Source organism: Callorhinchus milii, unplaced genomic scaffold (genome assembly GCF_018977255.1).
Source record: "Callorhinchus milii isolate IMCB2004 unplaced genomic scaffold, IMCB_Cmil_1.0 Scaffold4, whole genome shotgun sequence".
Taxonomy (NCBI): domain Eukaryota; kingdom Metazoa; phylum Chordata; class Chondrichthyes; order Chimaeriformes; family Callorhinchidae; genus Callorhinchus; species Callorhinchus milii.
This window is the reverse complement of record NW_024704745.1, coordinates 72039794-72064034: the sequence shown is the minus strand read 5'-3', so window position 1 is coordinate 72064034 and position 24241 is coordinate 72039794. Positions and strand designations below refer to the sequence as shown.

General features: G+C 38.4%; 1 protein-coding gene across 1 annotated transcript in view; it reads right to left on the bottom strand.

Annotated features, from left to right (window-relative positions):
- Nucleotides 1–24241, bottom strand: part of nbeaa (neurobeachin a) — a 219380-nt gene that overhangs the window by 131448 nt on the left and 63691 nt on the right. The window contains exons 4-8 of the mRNA XM_042334427.1: nt 24041–24136; nt 23687–23808; nt 17443–17569; nt 15168–15287; nt 14043–14189 (exon numbers count right to left, since the gene is read on the bottom strand). Coding sequence (XP_042190361.1) covers nt 14043–14189; nt 15168–15287; nt 17443–17569; nt 23687–23808; nt 24041–24136 — 612 coding nt within the window. The remainder of the gene's footprint in view (nt 1–14042; nt 14190–15167; nt 15288–17442; nt 17570–23686; nt 23809–24040; nt 24137–24241) is intronic.

Genomic DNA, 24241 nt, shown 5'->3' with positions numbered 1-24241 from the left:
GTGTCCATGAGAAATACAAAAAAGCAGCATGAAAAATGAATTTACTTTATCTTTAATGAAAGGAGATCTAAAGCGAAATCTTCTCCCATGGGATTTGATACTTTCAATTGCTTTGAACAAATAACAATTTTAATCACAAGCTAATATTCACTTCCTTGGTTAAAATGTAAAAATCTGATAGGAGTAATCCTAATTCATCAATCAATATTTTTTGTAAAAAATATTGTATATTCATAAGAGATTCTACTAAGAAGTCAGAATCTATTAAACATGATACTCACAGTAAAACAGACATACAGAATTTTAATTGCTTATGTACATTTTGCTAAAGTTAGATTGGAAATTGGTGCATGCTATAGTCTTAAACAATAATATACCACTTTCAGTTGTTTCAAAATACAGTAATCAAATCAAAGACAACAACAACAAACAACAACAAAATTACATTTGTATAGCACTTTTTATGTGGGGAGGAAGTCCCAAGGAGCTGGGCAGTCAGTGTTTCAGATCCAAGTTGGGGGTTGGGATCGAGGAGAGTAGAGGGCAGATGGGGGAAGAAGAGTGATCGAAGGCACGGTTGAAGAGGAGGGTTTTGAGCACAGACCATCATATTTTGAATGATTCTTTCTAATTAGCAGTTCAACATTAAAAACAATGACTTAAAAGAAAAGCATAAAACAAGAATAGGCCATTTAGTCCAACTGCCAGCTCCCACATTCAAAATACTTAGTCTATCGTGGGCCTTCCCACACACTATCACCCAAGGGAAAATTCCACATAAAAACACCCAATAAATTGAACAAAACCTCCATAATATTTTTCGAACCTCATAATTCAACCCTCCTCCACAATCATAATCTCTTCTGCCCACACACACCCATCCCACCCTAGAGAGAAATGAACTTTTTCATGGAGTACTTGTTCTCAATCTGTACCTAATCCTCTTTCCTCACAGACTGTTGTCAACCAGATACTTAGCCAAGTTTTTATTCCTCCCATAATGTAAATAGTATCAACTGCTTTTGTTGAGAGCCTTTTCTATACATCAAAGATCATACCTGACACATTAGGATAAAAGTGGAATAATCTGCTGACAAATCAAAGCATTGTGTACAGGAAGAAAACGTGCTCTGAATGCAGCCCCAGTTCTGCAAAGAACATAATTAGATAACCTGATTTTAAATAGCCTCAGATAACCTTATCTAAAATCAATCTGAGCAGGTTAAAAATTCCAATATAAATTGAAAATGGTCATCTTCCCACCCACACCCCTACCTAATCCAACCCCGAGTTTGAGTGAAGACTCCAGTCAGTACCTTGGGACGTCCTCTTGACATGAAAAGTGCTATATACATATATATATATAGACACACACATTATATATAATTTGTTGTTGCTTCAAAATAATTTAATCAAAAAACAATTGATTTGAAACTAGGAAGCTGATTCCCATTGAAAATAATGGAAAGGTGAGAATCCTTTTGAAAAAGATGAATTAAAAATTTGTGCTATGAGACACAATTGTTTATAGTTCTTGAGATTTTCTTTCTCAAACATATCTAGAGGTAGTCCCTTTAGAATTTCATTTTATTACAATGTGAATTGATTACTTTCAAAGCTGTCCCTTGGAGCTATCCATCTGTATAAATATATGTTTATATCTCTCACTTAGTTATTTTTTATGGTTATCTCATAATAAATTCTCAAATACTTGTTCAAAACACTTTTTGATAATTAAATATCAAGTATCTGTTATGATTGTTCTAGCCAAACAACTGTTGTTTATGTAAAAATACATTACCATAGTTTAAAGGTCTAATTTTAAATTAATAATTATGAAAATATTTGCGGCTGCATCTGTATGAATCAGGAATAAGCTAAATTTTATGTTTGAAAACTGTGGAAGAGAGGAAAATAGTGAAAGTAGTTTGTGAAAAAATTATTTGTAAAATTTCAATTGTAAAGCAAACAAAAATAATCATTACACATTACAATGAATCCTGTGAAGCTCTTTGAGACATCCTCCTGATGCGGAAGGAATGCTATATAATAATAATAATAATCATTGCATTTAATATAGCGTCTCCTCTACATTGGGGAGACAAAATGCAGATTGGGTGACCGATTTGCCAAACACCTTTGTTCTGTCCACAAGCACAACCCTGAGCTTCCAGTTTCTTGCCACTTCAACTCTGCCTCCCACTCGCACCCTGACCTCTCCATCCTCGGTCTCCTACACTGTTCCAATGAGCCACAGTGCAAGCTCGAGGAACAGCACTGCATTTACATGCTAGGATCTTACAGCCCTCTGGCTTCAATATTGATTTCAACAATTTCAGACCATAACAGCTCACCTTCCCCTCCCCCTCTTCTGGGACCATTACCACATCATGTGGGACCCAGACACACCTTTTCTCTCTCTGGTCTGCCTACTTCGTTGCAATTTTAGCCCCCACCCCCCCCTTTGTTGTGCAGTATTAACATCTCTATTCCCCTCCAACTCAACGTCAGCAAGACTGAGACCCTCCTGATTGGCTCGGGCCAGCGCCTCCGCACCTCGGGCGCTGGCAGCATCAGCCTCCACGGCTGCACACTCAACTGCACTAAGCCAGTCAGGAACCTGGGCGTCTTCTTTGACCCTGAACTGTCCTTTCTTGTCCATATCCGTGCCATGACCTGCACTGCCTACCACCACCTCTGCAATATTGCCAGACTCCGCCGCTGCCTCACCCCTCAGGCTGCTGAAACCCTCACCCACGCATTCATCACATCAAGGCTGATTACAGAAACTCCCTCCTCACCGGCCTTCCCAACTCTTCCTTTCACAAGCTGCAGATCATCCAAAACTCTACAGCTCGTGTACTCTCACGCACCAGGCTCCGCGACCCTATCACTCCCACCCTCGCCCGACTCCACTGGCTCCCCATCCCCCAGAGGATCAAGTTCAAGATCCTCATCCTCACCTTTAAGGCCATCCATGACATTGCCCCCTCCTGCCTCTCTGACCAGCCGACTCCCTACCAACCTGCCCGCTTCCTCAGTTCATCGGGCTCCGGCCTGCTCCATGTCTCCCGCCCGACCCGCCCTACCATCGGTGGCCGGGCTTTCAGCCTCTCTGCCCTCACACCATCCCACAGTCCCTTCGCCTCACTTCCTCCCTTGCCTCCTTCAAGGCCGGTCTCAAGACCCCTCTTTGACCGTGCCTTTGGTCTCCCTCCCACCTCTCTGCCTTCCCTCACCCCTACACCGTCCCTCCCCCATGCTCGGGCCCCGACACCTGACTGTTCAGCGCTTTGGGACGTCCTCCCAACGTGAAAGGCTCTCTATAAATGTAATTTTGTTGTTGTTTCTTTGTTACAATCCCCCTTTTGTTTTGCATCATTAGTACCTCTTTAGCCCATCATCCCTTGTCCTCTACCCCATTTTCTCCTCTGTCTTTGCTGCCCTGCCTCCCCCCTTACTGTTAGCCCTTAAAAGTCTCTCCCTCCCAACATGCCCCAGTTTTGATGAAGGGTCGTGGACCCAAAACGTTGACTCACTCTCCTTTCTCCATAGATGCTGCCTGACCTGCTGAGTGTTCCCAGCGACTTCTATTTTTGTTTCAGATTTAAAGTAATTTCTACTTTATTACCAATTGATCGGGCAGTTTTTCACTTATCAAGCAGATTTTCTGAGCAGCAATTTTTATTTGAATTGAACTCCGCCTCAAATTTATGCAGCAGTTGAATGCTTTGTATGTGTTACATATTTTAATATTTATACAATATAATACAATTTACACTCATATAGCACCTTCATGTTGGGAGGACATGTTTCAGATTGTTCAGTTTACAGTATTAAGACATTAAAATAAACAAAATATATTATTTTATACGACTAAAAAAGAGAAATCATAGAAAACAAGAAGTTTATTTTTCATCTACAAATTACAAAGTCATATACTTCATAGCATATCCTATGAAGTTCTTGGAGTCATCTTCCCAACATGAAAGGTACTACATTAGGAATCAAAATGTAATAATCATTTTTTTTAATAAGTTTTGTTTTTAAATGTAATCGTTAGTTGATATATAATAATGAAGAATGCTTCAAATCTGCAGCTAACTCAAGTCTCAAACCTATTTTAAACGATTTAACTTGAATGAAGACCCCAACCCATTGCTGGTTCTATTTACTTTGAAATAATCTTAAAATTCAAAACAGCTCTCAAGTTAAAGACAATGGAACTTTGCAATGCAATTATTTTATCTTGTTAGAATGGAACAATTATTTCCATATTATACACAGAACCTTTACTTCCCAGCAGGGATGCAGTTTTCAAGGTAATTAATTGAGTTTCTGAACCTCATTATCAAATCTCAAAAATCATACATCAAAGCTATGTGGCCTTTACATCTCTGTGTGCATAGAAGCAAGCTCCTCGATACAGCTTTGAAAGTAATCATTTCACATAGTAACAACTGTCATTCATTACAGAAATAACATTGAATTCTAAAGGAAATCTACTCAACAACAACAAAATTACATTTGTAGAGCGCCTTTCACGTTGGGAGGACATCCCAAAGCGCTGATTTGTTTAAGAAAATAACTCAAATACCATAAACAATTCAATAGCACCGAATTTTAATTAACATTTTGATTCATAAGCATTCTTACTTTTCAATTATTTTCAGAAGAAATCACCTTGCTAGCTTCATACGATGTATGATCGTTGAATTTAATTTCTGTGTGCCACTTCTTTGTGGTGGCATTCCCAAGTTTCCTCTTCATTTCTACATTTTCAACCTTGTCTTCTCAATCTCCCCGGTCTGACAACTGGAGCTGAGATAGTAGTCTGTTCCCAGGCCATCCAGGTAATTCTCCTTTCCAATTTCCATCTAACCTCTGCCCACTGAGGTAACCTGCAACCTGCACTCATTAAACACTATACTTCCTCCAAAAATCGATACGGTCGACCACGCTATCCTACTCCACCGCTTGTCCTCCCACCTCAACCTTCAAGGCACTGTCCTTGAATGGTTTAGGTCGTACCTTTCTCACCGTCTTCACTTTGTCTCGACGAATGGCTTCTCCTCCACCCCCCGTACTGTCTCATGTGGTGTCCCTCAGGGCTCTGTCCTCGGTCCCCTCCTCTTCACCCTCTACATGCTCCCCCTTGATATACTCCTTCATAGATTCTGTTCATCATAGAATCATACAGTACAGAAGGAGGCCATTCAAAAAGAGCTATCCAATTCAATCCCATTCCCCCGCCTTCTCCCCATAGCCCCGCAAACTTGTCCTCCCCAAATAATTATCCACTTCTCTCTTAAAAGTTGTTATTGAATCAGCTTACTTCAACCTTTCAAACATCTCCTTAGATTCTACCATCCAGGGCAGCACCCTGAAGGCCACAGGTGTAATCCCCGCAAATCAATAAACATTGTGCCCTCAGAGCTCATGAATTGTATTGTTGATAGCAAGAAGGTGCAATCCATCTTCCTCCATTGTGGCAAACTTCCCATATTGGTATGTGGATGATACAACAATTGATGTTTCGCCTCCAAGTAATGTTTAACCTCCAACTGAGGAAGTAGCAAGTAGTCTGATCCCGTTCGAGAAGTCCTACACAGCAGAGCTTCTATCCACCTATCACTGAGACCAACATCGGAGGACCATAACTTATCAACCACACTTTAACTAAATACCAGACAGTGACTATTCAACAACTTGCCTTCCCAGCCATCGCAAGCTCCATGACAAAGACCAGGAGAACTCCATAAGATGGAATCCCCTTACCCTTCAGTCATTCAAAAATATAATACTTCAATAATATCAGAAAAAATAATAATCATTGTCAAAACAAAACACAAAATACTGCAAATGCTGGAATCTGAAACAAAAACAGAGAGAGCTGGGAAAGCTCAGCAGATCAGGCAGCATCTATGGAGAAAGGAAAGTGAGTCAACGTTTTGGGTCCACGACCCTTAGTCAGAACTGGGGCATGTTGGGAGGGAGAGGTTTTTAAGGACAAGTTGAGAGGGGGAGGCAGGACAAGGACGACAAAGAAGACAAAAAAAGAGAGAAGATAAAGGAGAGAATGTGTTAGTTGATGGATTAAAGAGGTGATAGTGGCATAAAACAAAAGGGTTTTTTTCAACAAAAGGGGACTGGGGGTGTTGAAACAAAACTGGGGAGAAGAGGTGTTAATGGTGCAGAACAGGCAACACACCAGAGTGTCTAGGGTGATGATTGTAGTGATAGCAGAAGATAGCTCTTCTGGTAACAGAAAGAGGGGGAGGGAAAGGTGAGCTGTTACAGTCTGAAGTGGTTGAAATTGGTATTGAGGCCAGAGGGCTGTAGGGTTCCTAGCAGATAGATAAGATGTTGTTCCTCAACCTTTCGCTGTCGATCACTGGAACAGTGTAGAAGACCATGGATGGAGAGGTCAGACTGTGAATGGGAGTGTGAGTTAAAATGACAGGAGACCGGAAGATCAGGGTTGACCTTGCGTACCGAACGGAGGTGTTCTGCAAATCGGTCACCCAATCTGCGCTTAGTCTCCCCAATATAGAGGAGACCACACCGTGAGCAGTGGATACAGTATACTACATTGGTGGTAGTACATGTAAACCGCTGTCTTGCATGGAACCTGTGTTTGGGGCCTTGGATAGTGGTCTGGGAGGAGGTGAAAGGGCAGGTATTACATCTGGTAATAATAATCATTGCGTTTGGTATGGAGCCTTTCATGTCACGAGTCTGTCTCAAAGTGATTCACCGGATTTTACCATGAAGTAGTGACTGCATATTTGTAGGCGGCAGCCCAATTGTACACAGAAACGTCCCAGAAACAGGCGTGAAACAAATCACCAATTTTATTTCAGGGGATTGTTAGCCAGGATACCTGGAGAAACTTCCTTCTCTGAATAGTGCTGTGAGATCTTTAACAGGACCTCTGTTTAATGTCTTATCTTCAGGACAGTAACTCTGACAATGGAATACCCCACCCCAGCACTGCATTGGTGTGTCAGCCGACACTATGTGAGTTTAATTCCCAAGCTGGGGCTTGAATCCACAACCTTCTAACTCAAAGGGAAAATCTACCAGCTAAGCCAGACTGACAAATAAAGCAATCAAAATATATTTTATCTATAAAAATATTTATTATATATATACACAAATAAATGCAAGGCAGTATCACCAACATAATTGCACAAGCAACCCATGTACTTGATTATTCAACCCAAATTAGAAGATACATTTACAAGAAAGCACATCTATCTTCCACCACCTTATTTATGGCCCAGGTTATCAATTAAAATAAAGAGCACAGTATGAATATCTACATTAGAGAAAAAAATCTAGACGTTAAACAATTAATAATCAGGAGTTTCCATAGCTCTATTCAATTAGGGATTATTCAATTTGCCTAAAGCTTTTTAAAATGTATTAAACTATAATTTAGCATTGCTGGTTACCAATATTTTAAATGTGTGCGTCAACAATTGCTAAGCTCTGCAAAGTAACTAAACAGTATTCATATGTTATTCATTGCATTTGATAAAGATATGACTAAATGTGCGCCAGAGCAGTCAGATACCCTCTGTAAAACAAAATCATGTTCAACAGCATTTTTCTATTAGATTAAGAGTTTTTGTTGGAAATGCACTTTTCAGCACAGAGGAATTTTACTATTGCTGCTCTCAGTACCTAACATTTATGTGGGGTAAAGAGAAATGACTCATGCAGAGACATCATTAATCTTTTTATAAACACCGAGGGAAAATCACTAGATCAAAATAATCAATTAACCTTGAAATCAAGTTAATTACAAAATAACTTATCTTCTATTAACCAAGTGCAGCAGGAGTAACTAAATGAGTATATCAAAAATGAGGACAACTTACAATCGAGTCCACTCTTTCAGTTTCAGAGGGCAACACAGCAATAATGGCAAAATAAACCATTGTATTAATACCCAGCATAAAGAGCGAAATTCCACTGGGCAGTAGACAAACGTTATTGTCATTCAAAATGACAGTTACCATATTAGCTTCAATTGAATAAAAATGCATGATTGCCACAAACATTGAAGTTTATTTTTGTTTCCTCCAATTGTTCTCTGCATGTTACGGGAGCAACTAATCTTATTTATACTGTACATATCAAAGAAAAAGAAAAATAATAATCCTTGCATTTGACATAGCGCCTTATCACGTCTTCGAGACATCTGAAAGCGCTTCACAGAATATACTGTGTAGTGAATTGACTGTATTTTTTGTGATCAAAATATATTATATATAAAAATATTTATGCATTAAAATAATTATACACAAAAATATTCATATATAAAATAGAACTATACTATCATCTGCCTCTTGTACACTACAAATAGCCCAAGATTCGGTGGTGTTCCCTTAATTCCTCTCCAGCAAAAGATGGCAAGAAAATACTGGAAGGTCACAAAGCTATTCCATCTTCTACGAAGCAAATAAAGTTTCCTATAAAATAAAACAATTTTGTAAACCTATTGATCCCCTAATAATAAACATTTTGTCACTCACGCCACGATTGTTTGTGGGACACTGCATTTTGCCCACAACAGATACAGTCAATTCACATTACAGAATATTCTGTGAAACGCTTTGAGGCGTTTCAACAACACGATAAGGCACTGTATCAAGTTCAAGGATTAGTTTTATTATTTTTAAATCCTCTTTGAACCGTTTCCCTGTCACCAACGTAGAAGTAATCATCTATGTAAGCTTCGTTATCTCCACATGTTATTCAAACAGCAGCCAAAATCCAGTGCGATCCAAGCAACATATGATATGAGCAATAAACACAAACGATTCAAACAGTAATAAACTCTACTTATTTTTAGTGAGAAATTTTGCAGTCTTTCTTGCAACAATTTTCTAAACTGACGCAAACCAATGAGATGATTGACTGCACTTCCAAGCTGGCGTCCAGCAACTTCAACCTGTAATTCGGCTTCATTAAAATAATAGCCGCAAACATCGCCTCAACATGTAAGTTGAACCAAACACGGAAAAATATTTTGCAAATACTCTTTTAAGTACTGGTAGATGTCATCCAAAAATACCTCTTGTCACATGAGCAGCAATGAGTCCCCTTCTCTTCGGCTGAATTCTGATCTTTGCAGCGAAAGCAAGTCCATTTCCATTCCACGCATGTCTTTGGATACAAATTTGGCTAATTCATTCAAATTTCAGGCAAGTTGGAATGGATTTCTCAGAAATCACGATCTGCCATTTGCTCCAGCCACTGTCAAGCACTCTGGGATGCTACCCTGTGTGGAGGATGCTATATAACTGCAAGTTATTGTTGCTCAATGAATAACTGCAATTTTGACTGAAATAAATTTGTATAACGCACAAGATGACAAATTAACTTTCCCTTCCCCAGCAGTTTCAAGAAAAAAATTGTTCAGATGTAAAGTAATGTCATTAAGAAACACAGCCAAGTTTCAATGTCGATTTCTGATAACTGTGCCAGCTTTCCTTTATGTTCCACAGGAAGTCTTGGATCCGCGGAAACAGTTTAAAAAATCTCTCCAAAATCCTTCCGCAACTCAACTAGCCAGCGAATAATTGCATATTACGACTCTTTCAGCAGTTCCACAAATTGCTGGTGATTCAGAACATTTGAATGAATGTAGTTGACTATTTTAATCACTGTGTCTATCACATCTTTCATTGAGTCATCGGAGGACATTTGAGTGCACAAATTCTCCTGGTGAATAATGTCGAAAGAGAACAGTGACTGTTGCTTGCTAAACATTTCTGCCAAATATCACTTCAGCTCAGTGACAAATCCAATATTTAGCCTGATCATTGACAATGCAATATCAGCAGTGACAGAAACAATTTATCGCGATTCAAACCAAATATCTCCAAAACTTCCTGGAAAGCAACAAATGTTCAAGGTTCATCCAATGCGATTGAAAAGGCAAACAATCACTGAGTTCAGACTTCAGCTGAGATTCAATGTTTTTTGCAAGATCTATCAAATGTCTGAAGGCTGATGGCTGATGGCTGAATTGCAAGTTCAAACCTTTTGCATCATAATTTTCCAGCAACGTTTCCAACACCACGGCGAGAATGTCTTTCACTAAATCACCATCAGAAAAGCATTTTCTCTTTCTGATACTGATGGAACTCAACTAGTCACACTTTTATGCTCAATTGGTCATGTGTTAGTGGGTGATGTATTGGACAACTCCATAAAAACTCTAGCCTAGACTATGAGCTCAAAGTCCAAACGTGGGGCTTGAATCCACAACCTTCTGACTTTGAAGGACAAGAATGCTACCAACTGAACCATAATAATAATAATAAGAATCCTTACTTACATTTGATATAGCGCCTTATCACATCTTTGAGATGACTCAAAGCGCTTCACAGAATATACTGTAAAGTGAATTGACTGCATACTTGTGGGTGAAATGCGGCAGCCAATTGCGCACAGCAATGTCCCACAAACAGTTGTGGATTCAAAATGAAAAATTTATTATTGTTTTGTTTTTTGGAGGGATTATTATTAGGCGTGTGGAGGAAGGAAACTTGCCCAAGGTTTCGCCCTGCCTGGAAATGAACCCAGGTGTCTCGCTTGCAAGGCGAGTGCTCTAACTACTGAGTTACAGGACTCCAGAATGACACACACATGTCTGGCCTCTAGTTGGTAACTCCCCACAGTAGTATGATTGAAATCAGTAACTCAAAATACATTAAATTGCAGTGCAGATTCATATCTTATAACTTGATGAAGCAATGTATTCCAGCATCCCTAAATGTGGCCGTTGAGGAAATCATTGGTTGAAATTGTGACACTCAGCAGAAACTTAGCAACCCTGGTCTAGACAAGTGAGATAAGCAGATAGTTGTAGTTTCACAACCAAGTTGACAACCAACCAAAGACACGGACAAAGAGGAAGGTCGTTTGACGGGACCTGAAGGAGGTAAGAGAGAGGGATTGCGGGATAGAGTTACACAGTGTGGGGGCAGGTAGAAACTGACAAGTATAAGGTGGCAAGAATGAGAGACATGTCTAAATTAGAATCATGAAAGTGATTACAATCAACGGGTATTCAGGAGAGATGGGAACGGTGGAGGGATTTCCATATATGTAAGAGGCACATATCACTTTCTTTATCTGACCAGATCTTGTGAAGACCATTTGGAGCAGCCTGATTTAAGAACAGGAAATAAACCTTAGAAATTCCTGGTCAGCAACACATTGATTATTTATTCAATGTACTATTGGGATTTAAACTGATAGCAATCATAGCAACTTGAGCCGTGTAGTTGGTTTGGGGTTAGAATTCTAATAGGAGGCGCTCTCTATTCTTCAATCTTATTAGATCAACAAAATGAGTATCATGTCTAATAAATTTCACCTGAGAAAGCACAGTATTTTACAGGCATACTTTATTATGCTGCTTCTCTGCTTTAATATTTTACATATCAGCCAGCAACCAAATCACTGTCAAAGATTCTTATGCATTGAGAGAGAGCCAGCTGAACTATCATTATTGCTTGATTTATTTTAATCAATTCCTTTTTTTTCAACAGACATTCTACATAGAAAATGAACAAGCACATCAACAACAACAAAAACTTGGCTCATTCCTCCTACATAAGAACATAAGAATTAGGAGCAGGAGTAGGCCATTCGGCCCCCCTAGCCTGCCCTACCATTCAATAAGATAATGACTGATTTATTCTAACTCCTCCTACACCATTATGTTTCCTTCCTCTTAATAGATAGACAGTTGGTTAAAGGATAGGAAACATAGGTTGGGTGCAAAGTGTTGTTATTCAGAATGGAGAAATCCAAAAAGTGGTGATCCCCAGGGATCCATTGCTTTTCTCCATGTATATAATTTCCGATATGAGTCGCACACTTTCACCCACAAAACACAGTCACTGTACTTTACAGTATATCCTATGAAGTGCTTTGGAGCATCCTCGTGATCTAAATGGTGCTCTACAAAATGCAAGGATTATTATTATAATAATAAATAAATTCTAAATTTGCAGATGACACAAAAATAGGGAATGTGGCTAACAATATAATAATAATAATCCTTGATTTGATACAGCACTTTATCATGTCTTCGAAACGTCCCAAAGCACTTCACAGAATATATTGTAATGTGAATTGACTGTATATGTTGTGGGCGAAACACGGCAGCCAATTGCATACAGCAGTGTCCCACAAACAGTTGTGGGTTAAAGTGACCAATTTATAAAAAAATTCTGAAGGAATTATTAGCCCCAGAAAAACGATCTGCCAATCGACTAATAACCGGGTTCCTACTTACTGCTAGGTAAACAGAGGCGTGTGAAGTAAGGAAACTTGCTCAACATTTTACCCTGTCGGGAATCAAACATAGGTCTCTCACTTCGAGGCAAGTGCTCTAACCATTGAGCTACGTGACTCCAATGAAGAATGATTATAACAATGAAGAAGATTATAAGCAACTTCAGGAGGATATCGACAGATCAGTTGATTAGGTAGACAAAATGTAATGCAGACAAATTTGAGGTTGTACATTTGGGAGAAAGAATAAGCAGAACAAGTATATGTCAGGAAATAACATTTTAAATGGGATGGAAGAGCAGAGGGTTCTGGGGTTAACGTACATAAATTCTTAAAGATGAAAGGCAGGTGGACAAAACTGTCAAAAAAGCATATGAAATCCAAGGTTTATAAATAGGGGTATACTATATATAAGCAAAGACGTAATTCTAAGCATATAAATTATTACTTAGACCACAGTTAGAATATTGTGTCCTGTGTTGGTCACCCCACTTTAGTAAGGAAGTTAAGGCCATATAATAATAATAATCCTTGCATTTGATATAGCGCTTTTCACGTCGGGAGGACGTCCCAAAGCGCTTCACACAACACATTGTAAAGTGAATTGACTGTATATTTGTGGGTGAACGCGGCAGCCAATTGCACACAGCAATGTCCCACAAACAGTCATAGATTGAAAATGACCAATTTATTATTGTTTTTGGTTTTGGAGGGATTATTATTAGGTGTGTGGAGTAAGGAAACTTGCCCAAGGTTTCACCCTGTCTGGAATTGATCCCAGGTGTCTCGCTTGCAAAGCGAGTGCTCTAACCACTGAGCTACAGGACTCCACACGGGGTGCAGAAGAGATTTACTAGGTAGAGATGAGTGGCTCAGTCTGTGAGTGGAGACTGGAGGAACTGGGACTTATTCTACTGGAACAAAAAAAGTTCAGGGTTCACCTGATGGAGGTCTTTAAATTTACAAGGGCTTTTGATTGGCAATAGAGAGAAATTATCTCCACTGATCGGTAAGTCAGTGAATAAGGGCATCAATTTAAGAATGCTCGCAAACAACTTGCATTATATAGCGCCCCTCGCACAGGGTAGCGTCCCAAAGCGCTTGGAACGAGCAAGTGAGAAAATTAAAAGAACGTTTTTCACACACAGAATTGTAAGGATATGGCATGCTCTGCTGGGAGTGGTTGTTGATGCAGATACATATTAGCTTTCAAAAGGAAAATAGATAGATATCTAAAAAAGGAGTTCACTGCAAGGGGAAAGGAAAAAGTTAAATAATGCAGGTATGTGTTATGGTATGTATTTATGATAAGCAATAAAGAATTCTTGCTTTTGATACAGCATATTTCAAATCAGGCAAACATCTCAACGTTTTTCACAGGATTTACTTTAAAGTATAGTGACTATGCATTTTCTAGGCAAACGTTCTGCCTTTACTGTAAGTTATGACTTACAAAGCAAAGTTCCATTTTTCCAATGATTTATGTTCTAAATGTTTTGCTTCATTTTCTGAATTTTAGGTAGAACATAAATATTACTCCATACAATATTGAAAACTAAATATCCCTCCACAAAAGAACAAGCGTTACTGCATCTTGTATGCTTCCTAATATACATTTCAAGTTCAAATTGAAACAATAAAAATACTGTATACCCAAATACTATTTAGCAATATAATCATATAAAGCAATATTCTTCCAGTAGGCTGCATTGACATACCTTATATCCAGGTCCTAGTTGGTGTATTGCAAATATTTGTGCTGGGTTGAGGGCTTCACTAAAGACATAAACTGCTCCAAGTTGGCCGCAAAATACTCTATTTGCATCTGCAGTTTCCGATGAACCGAGGAAACATTTGTCAAAGCTCTATACAAAAGACAGAAAATAATTAATATAATAATCTGGGTTTGTAATCCACATATGAGGTGAATTCTAGTTTGAAAATTATAGATTCAGTATTAGTTAAAACATACGTCATAAGAATATAGGCAAGCTTGAAAGTTCTGCTTGCATGAACATTCAGCCTCACTTCCAAAGATCAATCAATACCTGTCTGATTGTGAACTTCATTCTACAATGTCATCTCCTTTGGGAAGGTTCTGCATAGGTAGCACCTGGTTCCCAAAAGAGAATCAAGCAATATCTCCTAGACTTTTATCCATTCCAATATTGCCACTATTCCCTTTGTCCGAAACAACAAATATTTTCTCCTTCAATATTTGTTCATCTCAATTTGCACTTAACTGTAAATACTTCAATCATTTGAAAGTGCGAAATCGACAATGAATTCGTTTAATTTTGTTAGTCCATTCCCCATATCAATTATCCTGCAGTGGGAAGGCAGATAACAGCAGCAATAAACTATCTGGTGAGTTGCTGATTAAGACATTTTCAACTTGCATCTGAAAAATCAAACAGGTTTTAACATTTCATCCAAAAGATGTCCAATCTCTAACAATGAAGCACACTCCCAGTACTGCAATGGGGTGACAACTTAAACTATGCGCTCAAGTCCTAACGTGGGACTTCAGCGCACAACTTTCTGGCCCAGATATTACCATCCGATCAATGGAATCTAACATCTTTGTGCAGAAACACAGGGCTAAATTGTTTTGAGATATTTGTAATGAAAATGATAAGAAAGTTTTGTGCTTTTTGAGATTGCCACATTTAATAAATCCCAACTATTTTAAAAAAATTGTTTTCTAAGATCCCTAACAAAATATCAAAAAACTGTCCGAAACACCCTCATCAAACAATTTTCATAGTCACAAACATTAACTCATGCTTTTTTCACTGAACCTTTCATTCTTCTTATCTCTGTAGACAAATCTCCTCACTTACATCATTTGTGTTGACGTGCCAAGCCATATCGCCATAGGAAACCAGCTGACCATTAACATAACAACGGATCTCACTATTTCTCCAGCGGTTGTAGATGTGAACTATGCTGATCATGTACCACTACAAAACACAAAAAAACAAGATATAAACATGAATAATTCAGACCACTAGGATTAGCATGTCTGACAATCAATGAATGTTAAACATGATGGAAACCATTCACTTATATGTGCATCGAGTAAAGCAATCTCTCCTGTTACTCAGTATTCATTTTACTGCCTCTGGCAATAACGAACCTGAATATAATGCTGACTGTTGTGTGAAGTTACTTGTATCTTTACAGAAAAGCACTGATTTGGGCACTCATCTCTGATATTTATTTATTGGGCAATAAACCAACATGGGATCATTTGCTCTTGTATTCTAGAACATTTTTGTTTTATAAGTCACAATTGAACATAAATCTGGACCTCAATCGTCTTCCAGAGGTAGCAGAATACAATACAGGATATAGGAAAACAAACAAAATAACTTACATTTGCATTGTGCCCTTCACACGGGGGAGCATCTCGGGATGCTGAACATTGTTTGATGTATTGTTTGACGCCGAGCCGCGGAGAAAGGGAGGTGACCGTAGGCAAGGTTGAAAAGGAGTCTTCAGGTGCGATCTGAAGACGGATAAAGAGGGGGCAAGGCAGAGGGATTGAGGCAGGGAGTTTCAGAGCTTCAGGGCGTAATGGCCAAACGCACGGCCGCCAACGGTGGAGCAGACTGAAAGGGGCGGCTAGAGGTGCAAGTTGGAGAGGTAGGGAAGTACTGGGGCATGAGGTGATCTGTAGTTGAGCATGAGATCTTGAAATCAATCCATTCTGCGAGAGAAAGCCAATGGAGCCTGACAAGGACTGGGGTGACAGGGGTGTGGAACTTGATATGAGTAAGGAGATGGGTGCAGAGTTTTGAAATAGTTAGGCTTTATGAATGATGGAGCTGGGAAGATTGGCGAGGAGTGAATTGGAGAAATTGAGGCGGAAGGTGATGAAAGCATGAATGTTGGATGTGAGGCATGGTCAGAGTAGATTGATATGATGGAGGTCGAGGAAAGCAGGGATTGGATGTTAGGCAGGAAGGACGACTGGGGATCGAACTGTATGCCAAGGTTGAACATAGGTTCGGTAAGTCTGAGAAACAGGTCAGGAAGGTTGAGGAGGTCAGAGCTGCAGATGAGAAGATGGGAGCCATAGAGGATGGCTTTTGTCTTGTCCATGTACAGGAACAGGAAGAGGCCATTTAGCTCAACTGAGCTGCTCCACCAGCTTATTAGATCTTTATAGATATCCCAATGCTCTGCCTTTTTGCCATACCTCTACTTGTCTATCCATCTCTCTTTTCAACATGCCTATTAATTCAACCTTTACTGCTTTCTGGGGCAGAGCTTTCCAATTTCTTCACAACCCTCTGGAGGAAGGAATGCTTCCTGCTCTCAGTTCGAACTAGTTCTGATTTTAAGGATATGCACTTGGATTGATCACTGGTAAAGTTAAATGCAGAAAAGTTCTGATTCTGAATAATGGAAGTAAAAATAAAACACATTCTCCATTTATTCTAATTTTTACATACTCTAATTTTGACACAGGAGAAACTATAAGGGATTAATGTGGTGTTAGTTGACTCATCACTCAACATGTTCAAGCAGTGTGAAGTTGCAATAAAAGCGAGTCCAATGATCAGAATTAATGTCCAAAAAGTGTGTTACTCTGATTAGACTGCACTTGGGAGTATTAGTTCAGTTTACTGTTAAATGCAGTGCAGAACAGAGCAACAAGGTTTATCTCCTGTGTTAGGAAGGATGAGCTATGAAGGACCATAGATAATTGGTATCTTCAGCTTCACAAAAAGTTTCGGAGGGGTCAATATAGATATACAAAATCCTTTATGGGTTGCAAAAAGTGAATACTTTTGGATGCATCAAGGTACAAAGACAAAAGGGCACAGCTTCAGGGTTGTAAAGGGAAAGTTAAGACAGACAACAGAAAGTAATTCTTTATGCAGAGGGTAGTCAGTAGCTGGAACTTGTTACCAGAAAGGATTGTTGAGATCACGCAACGGGGTTCATTTAAGAAACTTTTTGATGGGAAGAAAATAAGATTGATATTCTGGAAAAATTAGATTACATAGGTGTTCTTTAACCAAATTAAATTTATCCAAAAAATTAATAACCATCTTTCAAACGTTATTCATCCTTCCAAATATATTAGAAAATTTAAAAACATCTTACCTTTCTAGGCTGAAAATCATACTTCACACAGTGCTGGAAACCTTTTCCTTTTGACTTTAATGATGTTACTATCAAACAGTTTCCAACAAAATGTGCTGAATAGCCAACTCCTTTACTCGTTCGAAAGCTGTAAAGGTAACAGATAAAAATGTACACTTCTTCAGAAATAGAGATCTATTATAAATTCGTCATAGCTCACTCAGAAAATATTTAAACAGTATGAAACAAATACTGAATCTTAGAAATTGTCCTTAAAAACTCTTAACATGTTTTCAATTTCAGTTAAATTTTAGCACAGAATGATGCTAAAAATGTCACAAGCCTCTTCGTAAAGAGATCAAATAATTAATTAATATTATTAAAATATGACATCTTGAAACAATTAGTGCAACAACAACCTTATGTAGCGCTCTTCACGTAGGATAATATCTTAGAACACTTCAAAGCTGGATGCTCTGCAAGTAGGAAGGGGGAGCTGACCACAGGCCCAGTCAATGAGCTAGGTTTTAAGGTGTAATTTAAAGATAGATTGAAGAGGGACGGGAGGGGGTGGGGGGAAGAGAATGAGGCAGGGTGTTCTAGTCATAATGGCTAAAGGCTTGGCCACCAATAATATTTATATTACATAATTAATTTATCAATGTGGTACTAAACTGTGGAAAATAAGTTCATTGTTCAAGACAAGTTGCAAATAGTTTAATAATATTTATAACGGAAGATTGTGTTTGATCAGTACCTTGAAAACAATTACAGCCGATATAAAGCTAATAATATCTGCTTGATATGAAGTATTTGGTGGTATGGTGAGAATTTATTCCCAGTTCAGCATACAGAAATTACAGGACAGAAGGGGGCCATTTGGTCCACCTAACATTTGTGCAAATGTTAGCTCTTCTATTGAACTCCACACCACTCACATCGAACTTTCCTGCTTTGTTCCCAAACTCTTTCGTATTTTCTCCTTCAAAATATTTATCCAATTACCTTTCAAATACAGTTATGATCTTTGTTTCATTAACTGCCTTAGCAAAGAATTGATCATCAACCACTGTGTGAAAAAAAACACTCTACGTAAGCGGAGAATAACATCCTTTATGGATATGCATTCAGATAGCAACCAACTCTCCCAGAAAAGTAAATGAAGCTTCTGCATTTCATCTCCACCAAAATGTCTGCATAGCAAAGCTACAAAAAACTACAACAATTATTGATAACAAAAGGATTAATAAAACAGCATGTCAACTCAACCATTAAACAGGAAACTTTGTAAACTGCAGGATATTTTTGCAAACATTTTTAAATATGAGTGTAAAATCTACCCAATATGTTATATATATAAGTGATGACCAAGGAGGGCCAATAGAAAATTTGCCAAAAATATTTGCCCAAAATGGTGGGAAATTTGACAAATATTATGGAAAATTGCAGGGAATTTTGACAAATTTTGCAGAAAATTGCAGGGAATTCATTGGTGCTATTGAGAGGCGTATTTTACTGTTAATCTACAATTTTTTACATTATTGATGAAAGCTAAACATGAAGGAATAACACATCATAGATTGTTGCAAACGAAAAAACAATTAATTAATGCTTTCTTAAGAACATAAGAACTTGCTAGGCGAAAGAAGACCAAGGTCTATCTAGTTCGCCTTCCACCATCCTGATAGTCACTTAACATGGCATGTCCCAAACTATACACTGTATCCTGAGATATTATTTTCTAGCAGAAATCTATCTAATTTGTTCTTGAGACAAACTACTGCTTCCACCGTGTTCTTCCACCATCTCCCCAGGGAGCCTGTTCCATAAGTTTACTACTCACTCACTGAAGTAGTGTTTCCACAGATTTGTTCTGAATTTACCCCCCTTCAATCGCAGGCCTTGTCCTCTGGTTCTACTGTTCAGTACAAGATAAAATAGCTTATCATGGTCGACATTATCTAGTCCCTTGAAACATTGGATTCATCACAAAAGTTCCAAAGTATTAACAGGAATATAACATTAAGCAGATTATGCATTGTAACTTCCAGTAGGGGTCAGTAATAGATAATTTAACAACCTAATATTGCTAAACAAATGCTCTCCTGAACAAACATCCAATACAAAGATTACCTACCTGTCTTTTTCATTCTTCTAATCATAATAAACTCCAAACACCACTGAGTTAAAACAACAGTATGTTTCTACTGCTAGAAGAGGGGATGGTAAAGGAATTTTGAGAGAAATGTTTCCTTTAAGATGTTGTGGCACCATGGTATTGAACACCACCACATGATTCCTGCCATTCTCACACCCTAAGTTAAATATTAACGTAGGTCCAGACTGAACAGCGTAGTTTCGTCCCTTGTTAAAAACAGAAATAGTATGGTTCTGTTTTTTTNCCTCCCTCACCAGAGGGATACAAAAAATAAGAGCGAGAAGTTTTATTTCAAAGGAGAATGTTACATTTAAAAAATGATGACCATAAAAGTTAGGTAAACTTTCTATAGTTTTTATTCAGCATCCTCCACAATATATTGCTAGAGGCTTGCTCTACAAGGAGGGTACATGATATAGTATTCAAGCCTATGCAATAATGCTTAGTGAAAATATGTTACTGTCTTTCAGATACTTTTCACTGAGACAATACCCAGCAATTCTCAAGAGCAATAGATTGCACAGAATGCATTTTGACCTCGACGGTTGGCCAAGTTGGCTTCTGGCTAAATTGTGTTAAAGCAAGATGGATTCCGCCAACCACTTAATGTGCTTCTACTTGGTGACAGTTAGTGAGAACAACATACAAAGTGTTGCAATGATAAATAATCCTTGCAATTAATATAGCACCTAATCACATCAAAATGTCTAACAGAATTTTTCTGACAAGTGTAAGGTCTGTATTTTTGCAGGTGAATGCAGCAGCCAACTTGCACACAGCATTTGCTCTTCTATTTTCAAATACTATTAATGGTTCTTTAAAAAGCAGACAAGACCTCAGTTTAATGTCTAATACAAGGAATTGTACCTCTGACAATGCAGCACTATCCCAATTCTGCATTGGAGTATCAGTATAGAATGTGAGCTCTACTTCCGCAATAGAATCCTTGAAACCACAACTTTCTGACCCAGAGATGAGTCTTACCAAGTGAGTAGAATTTATAAAGTAGAATTTCAAATATTTAGCAACATAATATTATCCAATAATTGAATTTTGATTCAAAGAAATTCAAAACAATAGATGCATTTATGTAAAACAAAATTTTGATTTCAGTCAAGCCCTTACAGGAGCTTGAGAGGTTGCTTATCCGACAACTTTTCACAAAGCAAGATACCGAACCTGACAGAAGTGGTCATAGAAAAGTTTGATACATTGACGTTAACAAGGATGGGTTAATCTATGAATTGACATCAAATAGACAGTAACCAAGAGGAATGGGTGAGATATTGTGGGATGAGTACCACTAGGGAAATATTATATTTCATTCCTCATCCAGGGCTTAAAGGAAGCAAGCAAACTGTCAAGTACCGTTGATAGTACATCTTACATCTTAGTAATTGTTTTGTTTCAAAGGCCAGGGCTTGAAATATTAAATTGAATGGCAATGGAGGCAGTATCTGAAAGTATCTGATCCGACATATGGGAGAAGAGGATCCAGCCTCATCACACTTGTGCATCCATTACCAATTGTTCACAATGATAATAATCCTTTTACATTTGATATAGTGCATTACCACATCCTTGAGACTTCTCAAAAAGTTTCACATAATATATTGTAAAGTGAATTGACTAATATTTTGTGGGCGAAACACGGCAGCCAATTGCAAATTTTGATTTTTTTTAACTTTTTTTTCTTAAAAGAGATTATTACTCCCAGAAAATAATCCACCAATCCACTAACAACTGGGTTCCTACTTACTGCTAGGTAAACAGAAGCATGTGGAGTAAGGAAACTTGCCCAACGATGCGCCCTGCACGGGAATCAAACCCTAGTCTTGCGCGGCGAGTTTTCTAACCACTCAGCTGCAAGACTCCAAAATATGGTTGAAATTGGATTCCCTGCCATATACCTTCTACATTACACTCCCTTTCATTCAGAGGTATTCCAAATCCAACTAACTGGCAAAATTTGATGCAAAATGTTAATTGTAATGATCATTTCATTGTGAGTTGAGCTGGCTGAAGTGGTACTTCAACTAACTAAGTTCAACTAACCTGAACTTCCTCTCACGCACCCATATATTCTTTGTATTACTAAGATAATCAAAAATTCAAATCTACCTATGATATATAGGTAATATTTCCTGTCTTAATGTCTTAGTGGACAAATGCACTGCCCAGTCTGGTACTGACCTACACAGATCAGGATGGTCCCAGTTTCGATCCCTGGTCTATATTGAGTTAGCTGATCTCAGTCAGGTTGGTGCACAATTAGCCTCTGTATCCCCGGACTAGGAAGGGGAAAAAAAAATCAGGCAGGTTTCCCCACTGCTGATCGTTGTTCTGTGATCCCTGCGGAAAAGTGCTTGCTTTGGACTTTGGACAAGAACAGGATCAATCTTGGCTGCAATGCACCCTGCTGAGACTCATTGCCTGAGCTTGGGCATCAGCAGCAACTTGGACAAATTAATGTCAGAACCCATTAAACTTCACTTCCGCACCAATCACTAACTTCAGGAGAGGAGAAAACTACTAAAGAAAAAAAAGCCTACACATAATACAAACCAATCTTATTTTAAGTCAGTTTGGTTTAAATATATCAGTTTTAGATTTGTTCCTCGTACCTCCCAGTATTGCTGCTGTATTGATTCCTTTTAGGCTTCTAAGTAAATGAAGGCAATTTGTTGGTTTAATTCAATTCAATTGATTAAACCTACAAACAAATTTAAAAAAAGCAGCTGCAGGCCAAGAGCTAATTAAGTATGGAGTTAAAGGGAGTTATATTGTTATGTAATTTGATGATGAACTTTAAAACATTCTGAACACTAAATACTACAGTACGGAGCACATACAAACTAAGTTGTTTCTATTCCTCTGAACAAGCAGCAATAAATATAGGAACATAGGAATTAGGAGCAGGAGTAGGCCATTTGGCACCTCGAGCCTGCCCCGCCATTCAATAAGATCATGGCTGATCTTCTAACCAAACTCCATCTGCCCACTTTATCCCCATAATAATAATAATAATCCTTGCATTTGGTATAGCGCTTTTCACGTCGGGAGGACGTCCCAAAGCGCTTCACGGAACACACTGTAAAGTGAATTGACTGTATATTTGTGGGCGAACGCGGCAGCCAAATGCGCACAGCAATGTCCCACAAACAGTCGTAGATTGAAAATGACCAATTTATTATTGTTTTGGGTTTTGGAGGGATTATTATTTGGCATGTGGAGTAAGAAAACTTGCCCAAGGTTTCGCTCTGCCAGGAATTGAACTCAGAATATAGTTAGTTAGTAAATAGACCTCACTGCCAGTCAATACCAGACAAGCTTGTGGTACACAGTCACAGACAACTTACTATATCCCTTAATCCTTCTATCCTTTAGAAACCTATCAATCTCAGTCTTGAATATGTTCAAGGACTGAGCATCTACAGCCTTCTGGGGTAGAGAATTCCATAAATTCACTACCTTCTGAGTGAAAAAGTGTTTCCTCAACTCTGTTCGAAAGGGCTGACCCTTAATCGTAAGACTGTGACCTCCAGTTATAGATTCTCCTACCAGGGGAAACAGTCTCACACTGTCTACTCTGTCAAGCCCTCTAAGAATCTTATATCTTTCTATAAGATCACCCCTAATTCTTCTATATTCTAGAGAATGTAGGCCTAGTTTACTCAATCTATCCTCTTAGGTCAAGCCCCTCATCCCAGGAACCAACCTAGTGAATCTATAATGCACCCCTTCTAAGGCGAGTATGTTCTTTCTAAAATAGGGAGACCAAAATTGCACACAATATTCCAGGTGCGGTCTCAACAAGGCCTTATACAGTTGCAGCAGGGCTTCCCTACTCTTGTATTGTAACCCTTTTGCAATAAACGCCAACATGCCATTAGCCTTCCTAGTTGCTTGCTGTACCTGCATACTAACTTTTTGTGACTGGCTTACAAGGACACCCAAATCCCTCTGAACACTGAGACTATCTCGTCTCCCCCCTTCTAGAAAAGCACTAATTGCATAGACCATATTTTCAATTACAAAATGAATTTGACTCCTACAAAAGCACTCTCACAAACAGTTCCCAGAGAAAAGGAAATTATGATTACATACCAGTAGAGATATGGTTTGTCCTTGTCCACATTTATATTATTCAATGGATCCATACGAAACCAAGTATTTAAAGTAAAACCATTTTGGTAAGGCCACTTAGCAATAGGAGGCAAGGCGATGGCCTGGAGAACAGAAAACAACAAATATATATCATTCTATTGGAATTTGTGTAAGCAACTTGTGTAATTAAGTGGTATTGACAAGATCTGAAACTGTAATGGGAACACTGCCAAGTACTACTAATTGTAAATTGTACATGTTTCCCAACAAAACTATTACAAAAAAGTTTCCCTTTTTTATATAAACCAATTACACATTAGATAATGAGTGGTGAAATAGTTTTAATAAACTTACTGCTGCACTCCGACCAGGGAAGTTAAAGAAGGTATCTGGGCCATGTCTTTGAGGCATCTGATTCAGAACTGAGAGCAATTTAACTGCATGTCTTGGCTGTTAAAAAGGATAATTAAAAATATTCAGTCTCGTCATTTATGAGCATTTTTTGCTTAATTGCAATATTGCATGTTATTTATTTTAGGCAAGAAAAGCACTTTG